At 38.5% G+C, this 21,863-nt stretch overlaps 1 protein-coding gene across 1 annotated transcript in view; it reads right to left on the reverse strand.

The window, feature by feature from the left end:
• LOC150080515 (uncharacterized) overlaps positions 1-21,863 on the reverse strand; it is a 398,298-nt gene that overhangs the window by 69,216 nt on the left and 307,219 nt on the right. Inside the window, exon 14 of the mRNA XM_090381933.1 lies at positions 5,357-5,440. Within this exon, the coding sequence (XP_090238059.1) occupies positions 5,357-5,440 (84 nt within the window). The remainder of the gene's footprint in view (positions 1-5,356; positions 5,441-21,863) is intronic.

Here is a 21,863-nt window from a genome sequence, read left to right on the forward strand (position 1 = left end):
TGATGGTGAACTGGGTCTAGTCATCATAATATGATGACTCTTGCTGATGCGTACACTTGGAACCCAACACATAGCCTATTAAATTGGACAGGTGCACGATAGAGGTGGAGTAAAGTGCAGCAGTCTGCTCCCCACTTATTTGACACAATAGCATGTAGGTGATTCAGTCCCCTGGTGGGCCTTTTCCAGAGTTGATGGATACATGGAAGGAATGTCAACTTATTATCAAATATAAGATCTAAGAATTTTCTCAGGAGTGCTACTGGAATGATGTTTAGTCGTTTTGTCCAAGTTTGAGTTAAGGGTGAAGGTTCGGTTTGCGACAAAGTGTATGCAGACAGTATTCTGAGGAGAGAACCTGAAACCATTAGCCACTGCACAAGAGCTGACATGGTCAATGGCATGTTGCAATTGCCTTTCAATGACCCCCACATTACATGACTGTGAGAAGATGGTAAAGTCATCAATGAAGAGGGCACTGTTTATAGTTAGAGGAAGTTGTTCAGTAACAGAATTAACTTTGATAGCAAAAGCATAATACTCAAAATGCATCCTTGTGGAATTCCCTCTTCTTGGCAAAAAGGGTGAGAGAGAATGGCTCCAACATGAACTTGGAAGGAGCAGTTTAATAAAGAGGGCTAGATGACCCCTAAGGACAAGATTACAGATATCTTTTAATTCCAAATCTTCAAGCCATGTCATATGCTTTTTCCACATCAAAGAAAACTGACATCTGGTGCTTGTGTTTCAGGAAAGCATCTCAAATAGATGTTTCCAATCTTATTAGATGGTCGAGTGTTGACCTGTTCCTTTGGAAGCCACATTGTACTTTGGAAAGGAGGTTATTTTCTTCTAAATACCATGAACCACGCATTGACCATCCTCTACAGGATCTTGTACAAGCAGCTTGTCAGAGCAATGGAACGGCAGTTGTTCAGAATGTTAGGATCCTATCCTGGCTTACAGAAGGAAAGAACGATTGCCTTATGCCAGGAGTACAGAAACTGATCTTCAAGATATATTCTGTTGTACAGACAGAGCAACCAATCCAGTTGCAAGATATTTAACCATTTCATAATGGATGTTATCTGGCCCAATGCAGACACTTTGGCAAATGTCTCTCCTAGAGTGTTCGCAATTGCACATCCATTATGTTCTAGGATCGATGTATTGTACGTGTATGTGCCCTTTATTTTCCGGACTTTATCTTGGACAAGCCTAGGTGACGTTTGGGAGATAGAAGAAATGAAGCGGATCCAAGATTCCTTCTGACTCTGACGTCTAACATAATGTGCTTTGACACGTGGACGTTTGAGTGGGGTAACAATGAAATATTCCCCATGCTTTGTTTTGAGCCCTTCTTGCTGCTGTGCAATCTCCATTTCACTATGGTTTTGGAAATCGCAGAAACCGAGTTGAAGTCTTCGGAATTGCAATTGCCACTGCTTTGATGTACACAACTGCATCATTAATTGGCTCTTGGCTAACTGTGATCGTATAAAATGTTGCTAGATGTCTGAAGGCAATCCAGTCAGTATTATTGAGCTTTGACCATGGTATCCTAGACGGGTGAAATAATCTCCCATTGGAAAGCATAGATAATACAGGGAAGTGATCACTATCGTAAAGGTTATCATCCACCTCACATATCCAAAGAGGAATGAGAGATGGGAGCATATAGAGAGATCTATCGCAGTAAATGTATGGGTAGACATATGGAAGGTGTTTGAACCCATATTTAGGAGCCCCAGATCATTGTCTTCAAGCTTATGCTTGATAATCTGACCCCCCTTCTTGGTGTCAGCACGACCCCCACAGAGTATTACATCCACTGAAATTCCCTAATAATAGAAAAGGGGGTGGCAATTGCTTAACGAGATCATCAACGCGGCCTATATGTCATTCTCAGGTGGCAAATATATGGAACAAACAGTTAGGAGAAATCCAACTGTAAGGCAAACTTCTACGGCCTCTAAGGTGATGGTTACCTTAGAGGCATAGACTGGAAGGGGGTTATGGTTATTTGATCCATCTGGTGACTTCCCAAGGCTTGAGGGCTTTGTTTTCTTAGTACTGGATTTATATCTCTTTAGGAAGAATGGGTGTTGGTGTGTGTGTCCATTTCTTCTTTGTCTTCTGCAAAGAGTTCTAGGACAGATTTGTCCTGTACCTCCTTAACTTACATTATTTCTTGCATTACAAGTGGCTTAACAGGATTTTTTTATATTTTTTTTTATTTCTTTGCCACTTTGTTTTGGAGGTAGTGGAGTACTAGGAGGTACAGATATTGGAGCGGCAGCTGATTGATCCTTCTGTGCAGGTTTTTGCTAGCTTAACAGGATGACCGTGCAATGGGAGTGAATGACTCTTTTTGTGGTATAGTCATTTCTGTTTGGGTTCCAATGGAACATCTCCATGCTACCTTCTGGGCATAGATGGGTTTGTTTATACAACAGACTCTCGATTTACCAGGACTGGTTTAACCAAGAAGTGGATTAACCAGGACAGTTAAAGACTCCAAATTAAAAAAAAAAAAAAAACACCCAGAAATCATAAAATTCAAGTAATAAACTAGAACAGGTATAAACAGATGTTTTGCAAGTCATAAATAAGCGACAAGAAGTGGCATTATAAGTCACCACTGGAAGATTAGTGTACCTATTATCTTGCTACCCCCCCCACTGTCTTCACACCTGTCGCTACTGCTGCTGTTTGGTTTTCAGGAGCATTAGCAACTAAGGCCATATTGCTCCGGGAATATGTGGTGGTCATTCCCTGACCTTTCCGCATCCTCTGTATTTGGTGGTGACGGGCTCGAACCCCGGTCTAATCAAGAAGCGTGTGCTATGCACTGCAAGACCTGTCGCTATTAAAAATTTAAAAAAAATAAAAAAGAGAGAGAGAGAGAGAGAGAAAACAAATGTTTAGTTTGTTTTAGTGCATTGCATTGATTGTTGCGTTCCGTTGCACCGCAAAAAGACAAATTTTGTTTTGTTATTTATGTCAGGGATGTCAAGATTTTTTTTTAATAGTAAATATATATTTTTTTGTTTCGAAATTGCAAAAATGATGGGTGAACGCAAAAGAATTGCACTTTCAGTTAAATAAAAACTTGAAATTATTCAAAAGTTTGAAAATGGTTCATCCGTTAAATCTATAAAGAACCATTATAATGTTGGTGACCAAACCCTACGCAACATCGTAAAAAATAAAGGGAAGCTATTAGATTTAAAATGGACATCATAAAAAAATAAAGGGAAGCATTGTATTGGAGATGTGAGTAGTGCATGGTAAGTTTTTTTTCTTTTTTTATTTATCGGCATATTTTTTACATAGATTTCTGAACATTTTTCTATACAGTAAGTCCCCAACTTATGCAACTTTGGACTTACATAAATTTTTTTTCAGTCAAATATATATATATATATATATATATTTTTTTTTTTAGGATTGTAAAATTTAAAACAAACAAACAAACAAAAAAAATAATAATAAGCAATCAATAACAATGATCACAGCACACACAAATTGCACAAGTAAGATACGGAGTAACAAGGGAAAAAAATAGGAAAGAAGAGAAGATTCTTAAAATTTATTTATGCTTTTTTTGAAGGTTTCAGTGAAGGGGAACACATTTCACCACAATAACGTAAAAACCCACAGAATTCCAGTATCAGTATTATCACAAATGCAATAAGATCGAGTTTACTATCTGTTTATAACTGCTTGCACTAACAGAAAAGCCCAACAAACCGAAAAGTGCAAATTGTTTTTATGATAGTGACCTCCAGAAATGTGCTTTAGTAAAACGTGAGCTCGTGTGGAGTGATAACAGTGAGTTTTCACTTCAACTCTGTGAAGTTCTTTTCAGAAAATTTCATTTTGACCATTATCATGGTGCCGACTAAGAGAATAAGTGACAGTGGTACTAGTAAATGTACCAAGAAAAGGAAAGCACTCGATTTGGATCAGAAAATTAAAATAATAAGGATGTCGTCATCGTCATTGTTTGGTTTTTAGGAGCATTAGCAACTAAAGCCACATTGCTCCGGGGATATGTGGTGGTCATTCCCTGACCTTTCCACATCCTCCGTATTTGGTGGTCACGGGCTCGAACCCTGGTCTAATCAAGAAGCGTGTGCTACGCACTGTTGCTCCTGCCCACCTGGCTACGGAGGCGCAGAGAGAGAGAGAGAGAGAGAGAGAGAGAGAGAGAGAACATGAACAGACTTTGTACAAGATTGAGGATAACATGCCTAGAATTATATCAGCTTGCTTGGCCTGTTTAAGATTGCTTTCACCAGAAGTTCTTTTTGATCATGCAGTGGGTGAGAACACATGTAAGTGCCACTCACTAGCGATCAATTGTTGATACTTATTTATTAAGCTTATACACTAATAATCAAGTATATAGTATCGGTGTAAATACACCATAATTAACCCATAAATTTGAACTACATAAGTAGTGTAGAAGGCATCGTTTTAATTGTATCTCATATTGTGGTTGCCTTCACAACGAGACAGCGGTATTGCACTACTTCAAATAAACAACGCTTCTCTAGCAGAGAAGACTACTGTTATTTATTTTCAGGGGATACCACCACCCAGACGATCGTTTCGAAGCTATCAGGCTTCATCATCAGTGGGCGGGCAGGTACCCTGGTAATACAACATGCCATCACGGTTGCGAAGTTATATCCACAATATGAGAGATGCCAAAGGGTGTTGGTAAAATGAAATGCACAAGGCATAATTCTTATGGGGTTTGGTAATTAACTATATAATATCAGTGTAAATACACCATAGTTAACCCATAAATTTGAACTACATAAGTAGTGTAGAAGGCATCGTTTTAATTGTATCTCATATTGTGGTTGCCTTGGTGTATTTACACCGATACTATATAGTTACAACTATGGTGTATTTACACCGATACTATATAGTTACAACTATGGTGTATTTACACCGATACTATATAGTTAATTACCAAAACCCATAAGAATTATGTCTTGTGCATTTCATTTTCAAATTACTAATACTCAAGATATGTTTAGTTTAATAAAACCTTTAAAAAAAATTTTTTTTTTTCCTTTTTAAGAGGAGACAAAAAAAAATTGAAGGCGCCAAAAAAGCATGTGTAATTAAGTATATGAGCAGGTTTGCAAAGTACATATAAACCATTGCAGGAAAGCTAACTCACAATGCTATCTGCCAAATACTGATGAAAAGTAGCCTCCAGATGGAATGGGAGAGGTCCTAATTATAATGCTTTCCTGCTTATACTGCTCTTTGGAGCTGGTCCCTTCAAAAGTACTATAACAGGAATTTACTATATTTATAGAAAAACATTAAGTACCTGGAATCTCTTCTTCGTGAATTTTCTTTCCAGGAAAATTTTCCATTTGTTTTAGCAGAATCTTCATTCTGTTCTTCTGTATAGCTAGAACCAAATTTGGTGGGTTACTAATATGTCATCATATAAAAGGATTGGTGGTGGGGGGGGGGGGGGGAGAAACATGAAGAGTACCACATTTTTAGTTTAGAAATTACTCTTAAGACCTGCGCTTCGAGTGCTAATGCTTTAGCTCTTATATGAGCTAATTATATGACTATAGGAAACCACATTGTAGTTCCTGATGGATGTCTTATATTTGCTTTTAATTGACTAATGGCTACTGTAATTCAAACTGAATGTCACATAAGCCTGGAAAGTGAGCCCCCCCCCACCCATGATAATGGAGATGTCAATATCAACTCAATGCTTATTGCTCAACTCGGGAAACTTTCTTCATTATTGCCAAAGCAGCAACTAAAGAAGTTCCCTGCTGTCATAATGTTAGGATATAACAGGAATTCTGCATTGAGCCATGTAATGTTCCTGCCTTCAATGTAATTAAACATGATGAGGAATAATAGGAGGATTTCAAATTGTTAAGGGCGTACTTTTAGCTATTGTGAAGCAGCTAAACTCTGAATTTTCTTACTGATTAATTTCAGGAATTCAGCACAATCAAACTAAAAATATCTATTATTTTAAAAAATGTGTGACCATAACATATTCATATAATTATAATATAGCATAACTAGGCTATTCTTCTGTAAATGGGCAAGTTCAGTTAATATAATTACTATAATATGAAGGCAGACTGAAAAAAATGCCTGTACTGTTATTTAAAGGTTAGAGGTTTTCCTAGCCTTGAAATTAGTTTCATTTTCAAAACAGCATCCTCAACAATCTATAATAGCAGTTGAAGCATTTTTTTTCCTTCCATAAAAAACAAATTTTCAAGTTTGGAAAAGTTCAAAAATCACAGAAGTGAGGTCTGGGCTAGGGGTGGAGCCATGTCAATCAATTCAGACCTGGAGAGACTGTGCAAAGCTCATGGGTAGTATTTTCAAAGCACGGTCTGTGCTTACTAAAGGGATGGAATACATCTAAATACAAGAGGTGGAAGAATACTTGTTAATGCTATTGAGAAAGTATCAGCTGGATCAAAACTGCTAGTTTGTGTGTGTGGTGGGGGACACACAGACAAATAGTTTAATGGCAGCTGCATGCAAAGGTGAAAGTGATTCTTGTACTGCTAAAGGGACTGTTTTTATAGGAATGGGATACACTTAAACTGAACAGGCACAAAAGTACTTGCTGATGCTGTCAAGGCAGTATTAGGTGGGTCTAAAAAGTGATAGTTTGGGGAGGGATACACAGACTAATAGTTTAACAGTAGCTGTAAGCATAGGTGAAACTAATTCTTGTGTTGCTTCTACTGGGACATAAAACTGCCTGAAAAACAAGGTGTGGGGGTATTACAGGGCTTGCTGGGAGATCCTCATGGAACAAGCAAATACATCAGCTGTGTTATGGTTACTAAGAGCAAAAATAAGCAACTTATATTTTGCCAGAAGTATAGTTTGTTTGTTTGTTATTTGGTTTTTAGGAGCATTAGCAACTAAGGCCATATTGCTCCGGGATATGCGGTGGTCATTCCCTGACCTTTCCGTATCCTCCATATTTGGTGGTGACGGGCTCGAACCCCGGTCTAATCAAGAAGCATGTGCTATGCACTGCTGCTCCTTCCCACCTGGCTACGGAGGCGCCGCAGAAGTATAGTAAATGAACTTGAGGAATTTGACATATTGGTTAAGTCATGAAATGCGGATATTGTAGAGAACGACAGGATAGCAGGGGTGGAGAGGAGTTATACTCTTAGTTAAGAAGTCCACAGAATCTAAGGAAGTGTACCCAATTCAAGTGGGAGGCCAGTGTAATGTTGAGTCAGTTTGGTGTGACGAGCACTAGGAAAACAAAAATGAGAACAGGCCAATAAATAAGTGTCTTATTATAATGGGGGATTCTAACTTTACAACTATTGAATAGAATTTGTGGGCTGTTCACTCAGAGAGTAATAGACATTTTCTGGATTTATTGTTGGATGACTGTTTTCTTTTCAGCATGTTAGAGAGACAACAAGAGAAAGCAATAATTTTTATCTGATTATACTAGTGAAAGATTTAAACATTTTTTAAAACCACTTTTGCCCACTCATTTCAAATACATTTTCTCTCTCTCTTTCTTTTTTTTAAATTGTAGTTTTCGCAATATGACACAATTAACTTGTACTGATAATATCAGTACAATTTAATTATGACAATTTCACTAAAAAAGATGAGACTGGTTACAATTACCTTATCACTTTTACATTTTAAACTCCAATAAACTTTATAAATATAGTTAAAATAATAAAGTACATTATTGTAAAAAAAAAGGTATGTACAATTTAAAAATGTAATACAACATCCGGCATTAGTCTGCCAATATATTCATTCCAAAAACCTTGGTGGTAATTTTCCACTGACTTAATATCTCGATGGAATCTTCCCTCTGCTTGTCACTCACTGTGCCAAAGTTTTCAAAAAAAAAGTTTAAACATGAATGCAAGAAATAAAGTTTTGATGACATGATATCCCATTTCTTTGTATAAATTAAGCAGTTTCTGAACATCATCTTTGTATGTGGGAGACCTATGGTTACCCAAAAAGTTTCCACAAAGTCATTTGAAAAGTGACTGACATTGTGGTATTTTTTCAAAGCTTTCATGCTGCAGAAGCTCTCTGATTTGAGGATCTGACCTGAAAGATCACCTCTTTCACATTCACTGCACTGATCTTTGGAAATTTTTCATTTAAGTAAGGAAATTCTCTGAAGTTCATCTCAATGTAACTTTGTTGAGGTCTATATCTTTAATGAGGTCATCAAACTCATCCTGGGTAAACATTTCCGGCTCCCACACCTCTTTGTTAGGCATGTACTTGGGACTGGCTGAAGTTCTCAGGTTATCAATCACACCACTTAATTTCACGTGGTCTTGTAAAGAATCTAGTCCATGCTGTAGTGGTACCAAAACTGGCATACCATCATCATGAAGGATTGGTCTCATTATTCACATTAAAAAAGTAAATCACCATCACAGTCTTTTGGGTCCCTCTGTATCATAAGTACGACAAATGGCATTGGTTTTTTTCCTTTTGTTCAACAATGTGATCCATTCAAACAAGAAATAGAAGTAGCATGTGGTGCCTACACTTTATTCTGGCTAACTAGATTATCTGGATAACTGGTTATAACTGATTATCTGGTAAATTCTGCCATGTGTGTGCAGAATTTCAAGGTAGCCAGAATCAAGAGGGTCACTTGTCTGGCATGCATGATCATTGCTCAAGTCACCTTCAACTTTAAAAAATCAATGATTTGCATTCTTCATCTGATCAGGAGTGATTGACATTCAACTATCTGCAAAATGTCTAGTGAAACTGGCATTTGTTGTGGGACATGTCAATCAGTTTTAACACAAGATTTGGGAATGCAATGTATTTCAGCCAAGTCCGTGTGCCCTACATTCTCACTGATCACTGAGTTCCCAAGTAAATGTGCTGCAGCTGATCAACACTGTTTTTCATCATTACTAGTGATGATGTAGTACGAATCATGGGTGTATGACTATTACTTGGATATGAAGGCCCAGTGTTCTCTATTGAAAATTATGTTTATTTATTATATTTTTTGACTCATCGGGCATTGTTCATTATAAATTTCTCCTGCATGATCTAGAAATACTAAAAAATAGTTGGACAGCGACTGTGCAATGCTGTTTGCAGAAAATACCCAGGAAAGATTTCAGGGAATTGGCACTTGCATCATGACAATGGCCTGCAAAATTTGTGCTTTCTATTCAAGAATTACTTGCAAAACACTCCATCACCGTGGTCCCCCATTTACCCTATTCACTGGACCTGTGTATGTGTGCATTTTTTTTAATACTTCCCAAGCTTAAAGGCCTACTTGAAAGGTCACAAGCTTACAAAGACTAAGGATATAATTCAGAACACAACACAGGAACTATTAAAAATTCTGAAAGAAGCCTATTAGGAATAGTTCCATAAGTTGCAAGAAACGCTAGAATCAGTATATATACAATGGATCTCCTTTGAAGATTACTTCAAAGGAGACCCATTTGAATAGCTAATAAATTTCATCATATAATTTATAGGTCTCTTCTGTAGTTGCTTGTACAGCCACTGACTGCTGTAGATGGTAGCCAATGTTACATTCAATGTATTCAGTTAGGTGGAACATTTATTCTGTGACTGCAGTTATTTCACTGTTATAATTACACATTTGGAACTATCTGTTCATGCCTGCCTAATGTTTCTCGGAACAAAACTTTCATACTAGATAACGGTACCAGAGTACATACAGCAGCTGGCAACTCCAGTACACAAAACTGCCATCATGCATAATTTTGATACATCCATTCCAGTATTTCTTAATGATTCATTTTTTTGCCAATTTCAATTAACTTTCGTTATCATTATCTCTTATCGCTGGTTTTCTAAAATGGTAAATATCCATTCAAAAAATTTTCAGTGAGAGAGTTGAATAGAGGAGCCATTTATTACTGTGAAATGCTTTGCCATAGCTTCTCGAAACAGCCAGTATGTCAAAGTCAGTCGAGCTCAAGTTACAATATCACTGGACGGTCCATTAACAAACTCAGTATTGTATGTATCACACTGGTCTCATGAAAAGTGTCCGTTACATCACATAATCTTTCAAAGTGAGCAATTTTTAACTTGAGGGTTAGAATGTGATACTAGTAATCTTTTTAGTAACTTCTGTGTGGGCATTTCTTGACTAGGGCCTTTCTGTTTCCAACTTTTGATGAACTGCCGAAGACAGACCCAAATACAGGCACAGACATTAATCATGTAAACAAATTTAAAGGCCTTTTGATTTCTGCTCCTAAATGCAGTCGTCCCCTTAGACCACTGTTCGCATTTGCATTCTCTTACATCATGGCATGAGTTTGAAATCAGGAAATATACTGAACTATAGAAGTTATAGCACACTTTACTGTAAGAATAAGTGGCACCTTTTAGACAACTCTTGAATAACTTTAATAATACTGTGGAGATGAACGGTGTGATATCACATTAGTCCCATCTTCTCTATCATCAAGTATAGGTTATTATGTTCTTTGAGATTATGATAGGCATCACAATGAGGTCCAATACTATGATGCAATAATAAAGGAAATGGATGTGCACTGTTGTGCAACAAGAACCGGCTGCCTTTCTCTCAAAATTGTGGCCTCACCCAGGAAATGTGCTTCAATAGTCTTTGAAGTACTTGTATGTGGAACACAGCATTAACTTTCTCCCCTTCAGGTATGAATTCCTTGTGAATCATGCTCTGTTTGTCAAAAAACATGACCGGCATTGTCCTGATTCTGGACTTCTGTAAACAAAATGTTCTGGGACTTGGTGATGATTTTAAGTTCACAGCATGCCCTCATTCTTTGGGGAGTACAAAAACTTCCAACACTCAATTCCAGAGACAATACAGTCAAGGACAACAGGATTGCTTGAAAAGTCTGGATGAAGTCCTTCTATGATGACACTAGTCATTGCTTCTACTCACACGAGGCAACGGGGCACAAATTTTGCACAGACCTTGCTTTTCCCTAAATCTTCATGCAAAATTTTACAATCACCTTATTCATATCTGAGGATCAAACAACAATCCCTTGCCACGATTTCCCAAACTTTTGCAACTTTGTCGAGAGATTGATGGATGCCCACTTCTCAGGGCGCCTCCGTAGCCAGGTGGGCAGGAGCAGCAGTGCGTAGCACATGCTTCTTGATTAGACCGGGGTTCGAGCCCATGACCACTGAATATCCCAGGAGCAATATGGCTTTAGTTGTTAATGCTCCTAAAAACCAAATAACAAACCACTTCTCAGGTCATCGCAAACATCTTAATGTCTGTCTTTGAACTGCTTATACCATTCAAGAACACTGGCATGGCTTAAATTTTCATCACCACACACAGTTTTTAACGCTTCATATGTTTCTGTTGCAGATTTTTCCAAGTTAAACAAAATATGATATTTGTTCATCGCTCTATTGCAAAATTATGACAAGAAATGTTAATGCTATTAATGAAACTGGTTGTTACTTGCAACCTATTAGCCTACTTGCCAATCTCTGTACCACCATCTGTTGCAGGCAGTTTGAACTACAACATACCACCACTTCTGCTTATTTTCACACTCACTGCAAAAAACTGCACCAGTCCAGGAACTTTATTGACACACCTCGTGTAGTGCAGCATTAGAGTCAAGTTATGACTAGGGATAAAGAGATGAGTCAGTGGGGGAGATAGGGAGTGGTTATCAACGGGGACCATTGTTCTTGGACTAAATTTATTAGTGGATCCTCCAGAATTAGCATCAGCCAAAACAATAAAAAACCGCTCCCATTTCACCCCTCCGTTCATTCCAAGTACATGTCCAGCTCAGCCTTAAATTTATTTAGGCTATCAACTTCCACAACAAAGGATGGAAGTCTGTTCCACCAACCTACCACCCGCTGGTTAAAGGCAAACTTCCACACATCTATCCTACATCTCTCTTTCCTCAATTTGAATTTATGCCCTCTCAAATGATTATTCTGAGCAAGAGGAAAAATTCCATCAGCACTGAGCATGCTTAAACCATTCAAGGCTTTATACACCTCAATCAGATCACCTCACAGTTGCCTAGTCTCCAGACAATGTAATTTGCAAAATTTAAGCCTTTCTTTGTAACAACAACCCTTTGTTCCATTCACTAATCTCGTCCTTCTCTGTACTCATTCCAACAGCTCTACATCCTTCTTAAAATGAGGCCTCCAGACCTGTATACAGTACTCAAGGTGTGGCCTGACCCATTGCCTTATATAAGGGGATAATCACCTCCTTCCTGCTAGAAAAATTCCTGTATATCATTGACAAGACACTATGAGCTACTCTTGCAGACCATCTGCACTGCTCAGAAAATTTCATATCTGCCTGCACAATTACCCCCAGGTCCTTTTCGTTTTCTAACACTGTCAGTGTAGTACCACAGAGTTTATACGTCACTCTGGGGTTGCTGCTTCCCATATGTAGTACTTTACATTTGTCAATGTTAAACTTCATTTGCCACCTCTCAGCCCATCTGCTCAACTTTTCTGGTTCCTGTTGCATCAGCGTACTGTCATTAGTGTCCTTAACAGCCCTGCCAACCTTCGTATCATCTGCAAACTTGGACATTAAGCTTGATATGCCATCATCAATATCATCTATAAATACAGAAAACAACAATGGACCCAATACTGAATCCTGAGGGACTCCACTAATAACATTAGTCCACGATGAGCAGTGTCCATTGATTACCACTCTCTGTCTTCTCCCCCTCACCCACCCCTTTATCCATAGCAGCAATTTTCCTTCAATGCCTTACTGCCCCAATTTGTGCAGCAGTCTTCCATGTGCAACAGTATCAAAAGCCTTTCTAAGATCCAAGTATATAATATCAAAGTTATTCCCTGCATCCAGTTCATATGTGACTGCATCATAGTATCCAATCAAATTGGTCAGGCAAGACTTCCCCTTAACAAAACCATGCTGTGTCCGAGCTATAACTGAAGTCTTGTCTAGATGATCCTGCAGTGCTTCTTTAACCAGTGCCCCCATTAATTTTCCTGGAATAGAAGTTAAACTAAAAGGTCTATAATTACTTGTGTTGCCCTTTGATCCTCCTTTGTGAATTGGTGTCACATTTGCACATCTCCAGTCCATGGGTACCTCCACTGAGTCCAAAGAAGCTCTCATAATTATGGCTAAGGGTTTGCTTACTTCCTTGCTGCCTCCTTTAATATAACTGAATAGATCCTATCCACCCCAGGTGCCTTTTTTATGTTTATCTTCAACAATTTCTCCTCCACTTTCCTCTCAGTTATTACAAAATCATCCAGCTCACTTCCAGAGTTTAACTCACCTCTGGCATTCCCCTCCCTGAATAACTCCTCATGGGTGAATGTAGATGCAAAATACTCATTTAGTTTGTTAGCCATCTGAGCAGGATCATCAACAGTTGAACCATCAATATCCAGTGGACCAATCTAATTCATCCCTTTCCTTCTAGTGTTTACATAGGTAAAGAACTCTGTTGTTTTTCTTTGCATCATTTGCCAAGAATTTCTCATAATCTGCCTTTGCCAGCCTAATCTCCTTTGTGACTTGGTTACAGACCAGCTTATATCTATCATAGGCTTCCATGTCACTCATTAATTTATATGTATCCCATGCATTTTTCATCTCTGCCACATGTCTCATTAGTTCATCTGACATCCATTTAGGCCTAAACCTTGAACAATATTTCTTAGTTGGTATGTAAAGCCTAGTAGCTTCCAAGATAAATCCTTTGAATGCTTCCCATTTTGAATTTGCTGTTGGTAACATCATCAGTTGGTCCCACCGTATAGAATTTAAATACTGTCTCAGACCACCATAGTCACCTTTCTGAAAGCAAAAACCCTTCCCTTTACTCCTGGTGGTAGTTAACTCTTTGAGTAAATCTCACTTCAGCATACTGTGATCACTGCCACCTAGTGGTTCCTCTATCTGCAAATTCTTAATGTATGAAGAATCACTGCTGATAATCAAATCAAGAGTATTACTCCCTCTAGTTGCCTCCCGAACATGCTGATGTAGAAAACAATCATCCAATAAATCCACAAAAGCTTTGCTAGTGTGTGAGTGACCAACCCACAAATTCCAGTCAATATCTGGGAAATTAAAATCCCCCATTATAAGACTCTCTGATTTACTGGCCCACTCTATTTCCCTGTACAGTTCCTTATTATACTCATCAGAGTCATTAGGCCTATAACACACTCCTACTCTCAATTTTGATCTCCCAATGCTTATGTCACACCAAACTGACTCGACACTGCACTGTCCAGCAATGCCAACTGGCTTCACTCCCTTGGATTTTATGTGTTTCCTAACTAGTAGTATAACCCCTCCTCCCTTCCTATCTTGTGTATTGTACACATTGTACTCCCCAAATTTCAGTTCTGCATTCCTTATTTCTGTGTGACACCACGTCTCTGATATCCCAACAATATCTGCCTTTGATGTTCTAAGCAATACCTCAAATTCATCAAATTTATTTACTAAACTCCTAGCATTGGTGTACTTGCAAGTATACATGCACCTGTTCCTATTCTTAGCTACCCTAACACAACCCATGTGTTTAATTGTACCACAATGACTCCCAGCAGTCTCTGAAATACCCTGCATCTTGTTTTCCAGGCTGCTGCTCATTCCAATAGAAGCAGTGCAAGAATCACTTTCACCTCTGCCAGTGACTACTTTTAATCTATTAGTCCTTGTATCCCCCCAAGCTAGCAGTTTTCCGACCCACCTAACACTGCCTCGATAGCATCAGCAAATATTCTTGCACCCTTTCTATTTAAATGTATCCCATCCCTGTAGAAGCAGTCTCTCCTGTTAACAAGTAGAGACCAGGCTGAAAAAAATTCTACCCCTTGAGGCTTGCACAATCTTTCCAGGGCCGAATTGATCGACAAGGCTCTCATCATATACTTCCTCCTATCGTGTCTGGGCAGAACTGCAGACACTTTCAAATTCAACCCTAATTCACGACTTTTTTCAATATTTATTATTTATTAATGATACTGATGACGGCATATCAAGATTAATGTCTAAGTTTGCAGATAAGTCAAAGGTTGGCATAGTGGCTAATGACAGTAATCAAGATATGCTACTGCAACAAATCTAGAAAATTTAGGAACAAGGGCTGGTAAGTGGCAACTGATGTTTAAAATTGACAAATGTAATATACTTCCCTTTGGTAGTAATTACAACTACTACCCAAAGGAAGTACCTTACATCCCAGAGTAACACACCAACTGTGTGGTACAATGAGGGTAGTGAAGAACAAAAAAATGAGGTAATTGTGTAGTCAGGCTGCTTGGACAGTTTATGGCATTTTGTACCTGATATACAGGAATTTGTCAGTAGGGATAGGATGATTATCTTGTCTCTATTGGATAAGGCAATGGTTAGGACGCATCTTGAGTTCTGAATACTGGTTTGGAAGAATCACTTAAAGATGCAAATCTCTTAAAATAGGAGCAAAGAAGAGCAACCAGATTAGTCAAGAAGAGAATGGGATACTCTTACCATGAAAGACTTTTTAATTCTGCACATTTCAACTTCTGGAAACTAGGCACTTGTGAGGAGATCAGATGGCATCCTTCCTCTTGTTCAAGCAACATACAAAGGGGCATAAATTTAAATTGAGGAGAGATGGTTGCAGAATAGCTGTGTGGAAATTTGTCACTGGCCAGTAAGTAGTTGACTCAGAACAAACTTCCATCTGGTGTTGTGCAAGTGGATAGTTTGAATAAATTTAAGGAAGAACTAGAAAAATTATTAGAGGTTGGACAAATGATGTGGCGGGAAGTGTTTATTTATTTTTTTTTTTTTTTTTGCTAAGACTGTATTAGCTTGATTTCTCCTATCATTTGCCATTATTAATATTCCTCTTACAATTTGAGGGCACAGCTTTAAAAGTTTTCAAAAGCCAACTGTGCTACATATTCCATTTATATTTGTAGTGTTTTAGAAAGCATCCAAATTCATATAGGGTATAATCTTGCTGTCTCCACTCTGCCAACTGTGACTGGATGGAGTCTAGCCATATGTATGGAGGGGGGGGGGGACCCTGACAAGGCCATGCTAGGTTGTCTTGTGTATAAATATATACAAAAATTTCATTAATCCCTTCAGCCTGTTTACTTCCCAACTTTCATCTCATATACTTTAATGCACCATATCAAGTCTACCAGAGTGAACCTATTAGTAACTCTCCAGAAGGATTGCAGATAACCCCAGGAACTCACATCTGGTGAGTATGGGCTTGGCACACCCAGGATCCTGAGCTGGATACTGGATATCATCATTCTTCTCTTTCTTGGTGATTACCTTCTACTCCTGACTCTGTCTCTCTCTCTCTCAGGGTAACTCAAATTTTTTTGGCTGGTGTAGCATAAGCCTCAGGCTTCCTTCCACCATATAATCTTGCTGCCTAGGCTTCCTTCCAGCTAGTATATAATCTTGCTGCCTCTACCCTGCCAGATAGTGACTGGAGGGAGTCGGAGTAGTGTGTATGGGGGTGGGCACATTGTCGAGGCCACGTTATGTCAACGAGCTGGGTATATTCTTACCATGTGTACACCATCCAAAAATTTTATTACTTCATATAGCATGCCTTTGCCACCCTTTCTTACTTCTGAATACACATGAATTGTCAAACTAGTAGAACTTAACCGCAAAAAGATCTAAACTTCCCACACACTTCCTCATTCATTTCACAAAATACTAGTCTCAGTTCTAATGACGACCATTTCCAAATTAGTCTACAAAACCCCATGTACTTTTTCTGACAGAATCTCAGTTATCGGTTGATTCAACCACTACTCATCTCAGTTGTCTGAATTACCTACTGTATGATTCCTTTCACTTCAAAGGTGGTACACTTGCATATGTTAATTCAGATATTTGCTTTCAGACACAGTAATTTGGAATCTCCACTTTTCGATCTTATCTGGCTTAAAATCTCTCTCTCTAGCACATTCTGTCAAATTCATCTGTTGCCACTATTGTTCTCCCAATGCCACTAATCACTTGGAACTCTTTCACTTCCTCTCTTTGAAACTTGACTTCTCCAGTCCAACTTTCCTAACAGTGAAGTAAGTTTCCTTGGTGATTTTAATGTTCACAACTCCAGCTGGCTTCCGTTTTCTAGTCACAAGGACCCAGCTGGTCCAGATGCTGAGGCTTTTGCAATTACTAATGATCTTGCACAGATTGATCATTTACGTACCAGAATACCAGACAATCCTAACAATGCAGCTAACATGCTTGATCTTTTTTTCACAAACAACCTTTCTAAGTACACAGTCAAGGTGAGTGGTCCTCTAGACACCTCAGATCACAACTTGGTGATGGCCTCTTCTCTAATGGAGCCTTTCTCTCGTGTCCATGTTGTTTGGAAAAATGCCAAATAGGATGATTGCAAGCCTTCTAATCTTCTTTTCCTTGGTTGTATTACTGTTCTAAATCTTCTGGTGTCAATGTTTGCTCAGATCATGTCAGTGAAATTATTCTTGTAGATATGGAATCCTTTGTTCCACACTCCACCTTAAAATCTTGTCCTTTATCTAAACCTTGGTTTTTCAATAAATGTTCTAAGGCTGTTCAAGAGAAGAACGTTGCATATCGTAATTGGCTTGTTTCTAATTCTTCAGTTTCATTTTCTGCCTACACCAAAGCCTGCAACAATTGTAAAGCAGTTATTAATCAGTCCAAACTAGAGTTTGAACAAGCTAAGAGTAGAAAACTTGCTTCTTGCCCTAATGGTAGCCAAGCATTCTGGTCTCTTGCCAAAGCTATTGGCTGCAACTTTTGTCAATCTCTGTTAAAACCAGATGGTTCTATTGCCACTTCAGCCAAAAAAATAAGCCAGCATCCTATTTTTATTTCAGCTTGTGTATTGATGATCTTGATAAACCACCTCCCACCATTTCTAGTGGGAGGTGGTTTATTAAGATCATCAATATCCATTCAATGCTTCCTGCTGTCTTCCGTAAAAAGGATGTCAGAAGGATTTTGATGAATCTTGATGCTAAGAAAGCTCCAGGTCCTGATGGTATTTCTCCACTTGTTCTTAAAACCTGTGCTACTGAGCTTACCGCCATTCTATGTCGTTTTATTCAATCATATCCAGCCAGTTCCTAAAAAAACGACAAATTCCTTCCATCCAATTATCATCCCATTGCACTTACTTCTACTCATTCTAAAGTAATGGAGAAATTTATTAACCACCAACTCAAACTATCTAGAAACTTTCAAACTGATCATTAATCGCCATTACGGATTCCTTCAGTGTTAATCCACTGGCTCAACACTGACAGAAAACTGTCTTATGTTACCCATCTATTGACAAATTTAGTGGAAAAGTTTAGCAAAACTCCAGCAGTTGCTCTTGACATTTCAAAGGCTTTTGATTGTGTTTGGCACAAAGGTCATCTAAATAAGCTTTTATCTTATGGATTGTCAACTGTTTTTTGTTATTGTTTATCCAGTTTTCTCTCTGACTGCTCACTTCACCACTAATTCAGGTGTTCCCAAGGTTCATTTCTTTCTCCCACTCTCTTCCTCTTGTTTATTAATGATCTTCTCTGAATGACCATTCAGAGAAGATCATTAATAAACAAGAGGAAGATCATTAATAAACTGGAATTCCTATCCATAGTTTTGCTGATTGCATCTATCTTCCAGTTTGAGAAATCATATCCTGTACAAAGAGCTTCACCATCTTGAATATCCACTACGTCTCCCCTAAATTTTTATCTCCAGGTAATTCTCCTATGGGGCAAAGCTAACATTAGTTGATTTCAATCCTTTTAAAACTTCCTGTCTTATATCTCGCAAAAAAGTTTCTTCTGCTCCTATGCTTATCTTCATTGATGCTCAGATTTCTAGGCAACATCACGTTTCTTTATTAAAGATCATCTGGTATAAGCACAAATATTCCTTCCTCTGCATCTAAAACACTGAGTTTTCTCTTTCACTCTTGGTGTTACTTTTCTTCCAAACATCTGATCACTCTGTACAATTGCAAATCCATCCCACCATGAAATACTGTTCCAACATCTGGGGGCGGTGTCCCTAAAACCTCTTTCAGGCTTCTAGATTCCATCTCTAATGACCCATCTCTAACAAAGTCTCCTCACTCTCTGTCTCACTGATGTTCTGTTGCATGCCTTTTCTGTAGATACTTCCATGGACACTTTTCTTCTGAATTGGCTTTTATAATTTCTACACTCTCTCTCTCTCTCTTCCAAACCAGTCCAAACACTTTCCGTAACCAGTAAGCATCCTTTTACTGCCCAACTTAAAACTCACAGAACAAACTTTCTTTCTTCCACTTCCATTTTTCAGAAAAACCTCCCTTTATATATATTTTCTGAAAATTACAATCTATAGAAATTCAAGGCTACAGTCAACTACGTGTCTTCTTTCATCTTCTTTACCTTCAACTCACGCACAATATTAAGTACTATATATCTTCATTGACACTCAGATTTCTAGGCAAGTTCACCTTTCTCTATTAAGGATCATTTGGCATAAGCACAACACAAATATTTCTTCCTCTGCATATATATCCTATCAAGTTCTCAGCCACCTAGCTCAATGGCAGAGCTCACTCCTGTGCATCAGGCAACACAGAGGCAATCTCCAAGGCAGGATGTGCTGGTCCCAAAGGAACTAGTTATTGTTGGTGACTCTATTGTCAGGGAGACGGGGAATATACTATGCAATGCAAGAAGGATAGGTGGAACAGCACCAGGGTATGTCAGCCAGGGGCAAAAGTTGATGACATTGTAGAGCAGATATATTTTAAGGGCACAAAAAGGTGATATTGTTATACACGTTGGAATTAATGACATTAAGCGTAAGAGATCTGCAGATTTACTCAACAAGTACAGTTCAATGTTGAAAAAACGTTCGCTAGTTAGGTTTGAATGTGAAAGTGTCTGCAATTCTGCCCAGACACGATAGGAGGGAGTATATGGTGAGAGCCTTGTCGATCAATTCAGCCCTGGAGGGATTATGCAAGGCTCAAGGGGTAGAATTTTTTTCAGCCTGGTCTGTGTTGCCGACAGGAGAGTTGTTTGTTTGTTTGTTATTTGGTTTTTAGGAGCATTACCAACTAAGGCCATATTGCTCTGACCGACGGGAGAGACTGCTTCTACAGGGATAAGGTACACTTAAATAGAAAGGGCACAAGAATATTTACTGATGCTATCGAAGCAGTGTTAGGTGGGTCGGAAAACTGCTAGCTTGGGGGGGATACACAGACTAAAAGGTTAACAGTGGTCGCAGGCAGAGGCAAAAGTGATTCTTGCACTGCTATCAGAATGAGCAGCAGTTGGGAAAGCAAGACAATGGAGATTTCCAGGACTGCTGAGAGTCATAGTGGAGCAAATAAATACATGGGCTGTGTTAGTGTAATTAAGAGTAGAAACAGATGCTTGTATACAGGTAGTCGTCGACTTACGACCTATGCGCTTTACAACTGATCGACTTACGACTGCATCTTGCACCACGTTTCAGTCTGAACTGAGCATACATACAAGATTGTATGTATACAACTCCACTCATTCAGCCTATGGACCAGGGGGCGATTGCCGCATTTAAGGCACACTATCTTCGAACCACTTTTGCCCAAGCTATAGCCGCAACAGATGCCGACTCAGGACTTTCTTTGTGAGAGTTTTGGAAACAGTACGATTTTTATAAATGCATCAAAAATATTGCGGCCACGTGGGAGGCTGTGACAAAGAAATGCATGAATGGAATCTGGAAAAACTGTGTCCAGCATTTTGTTAATACTATTGATGAATTTGATAGTGAACATGAACTTGAAATGGTTAAGGAAAATATTGTAACACTGGCAAATGGACTTCCTTTAGAGATTGAAGTGGAAGATGTTGAGGAGCTGCTAGAGCAAGAATCTGGAGAACTTACGAATGAAGAACTTATCACTTTGGAAGAAGAAGAAAGGATGAAGAAGAGAAAAATGAAGATGAGGAAGAACCAGAAAGAAAATTCACCACTAGAGGGTTATCTGAAGGTTTTTCTCTACTAAATAAACTTCTTACACATTTTGAGGAAATGGACCCAAACATCGAACGATTTGCAGGGATTGAACGAATGGTACAAGATGCTTTTCAGCAATACCGTGAAATTTACGAGCAGAAAAGGAAACAAACAATACAAACAAAAATCAACATGTTAATGAGAAAAACAACTCCCACTACATCAAGTGGCGGCACTGATGACCTGCAGCCAAGCACGAGTGGTCAGTAAAATATTTCTTATCTATTTTCTACATATGTTTTGTTTAGTTCTTTAAGATAAAATATTTTTTATATTTTATACAGTATATGATATCCTTTTCATAATATTTTTTATTTTTGTAAATAATAAACCAATTGTGTTGTACACAGTGTCTGATTTACCTAAACTGGTATGATTTACATCCAGATCGCTTTACGAACGCTAAGTCGGAACCTAACATGATCGCAAGTTGACGACTACCCGTACTTGCATGTACAACAATGCTAGGAGTATAGTTAATAAATTTGATGAGCTTTAAGTGCTAGACAAGACATCAAAGGCAGATATTGTTGGAATATCAGAGACATGGTGTCACACAGACATAAGCAGTGCAGAATAGGAATTTGGAGAGTACAATGTGTACAGAAAGGATAGAGAGGACAGGAAGGGGGGAAGGAGGAGGAGTAGTAGTAGTAGTAGTGGCATGTGATGAAAGAAAGCAAGTGTATGCAGCATCAGCCAAAAAAAAAAAAAAATCACACAACCATTCCCTCTAAATCTTTGT

The sequence above is a fragment of the Mastigoproctus giganteus genome, chromosome 9 (assembly GCF_048544385.1).
Source record: "Mastigoproctus giganteus isolate SK-2022 chromosome 9, ASM4854438v1, whole genome shotgun sequence".
In the NCBI taxonomy this organism is placed as follows: Eukaryota; Metazoa; Arthropoda; class Arachnida; order Uropygi; family Thelyphonidae; genus Mastigoproctus; species Mastigoproctus giganteus.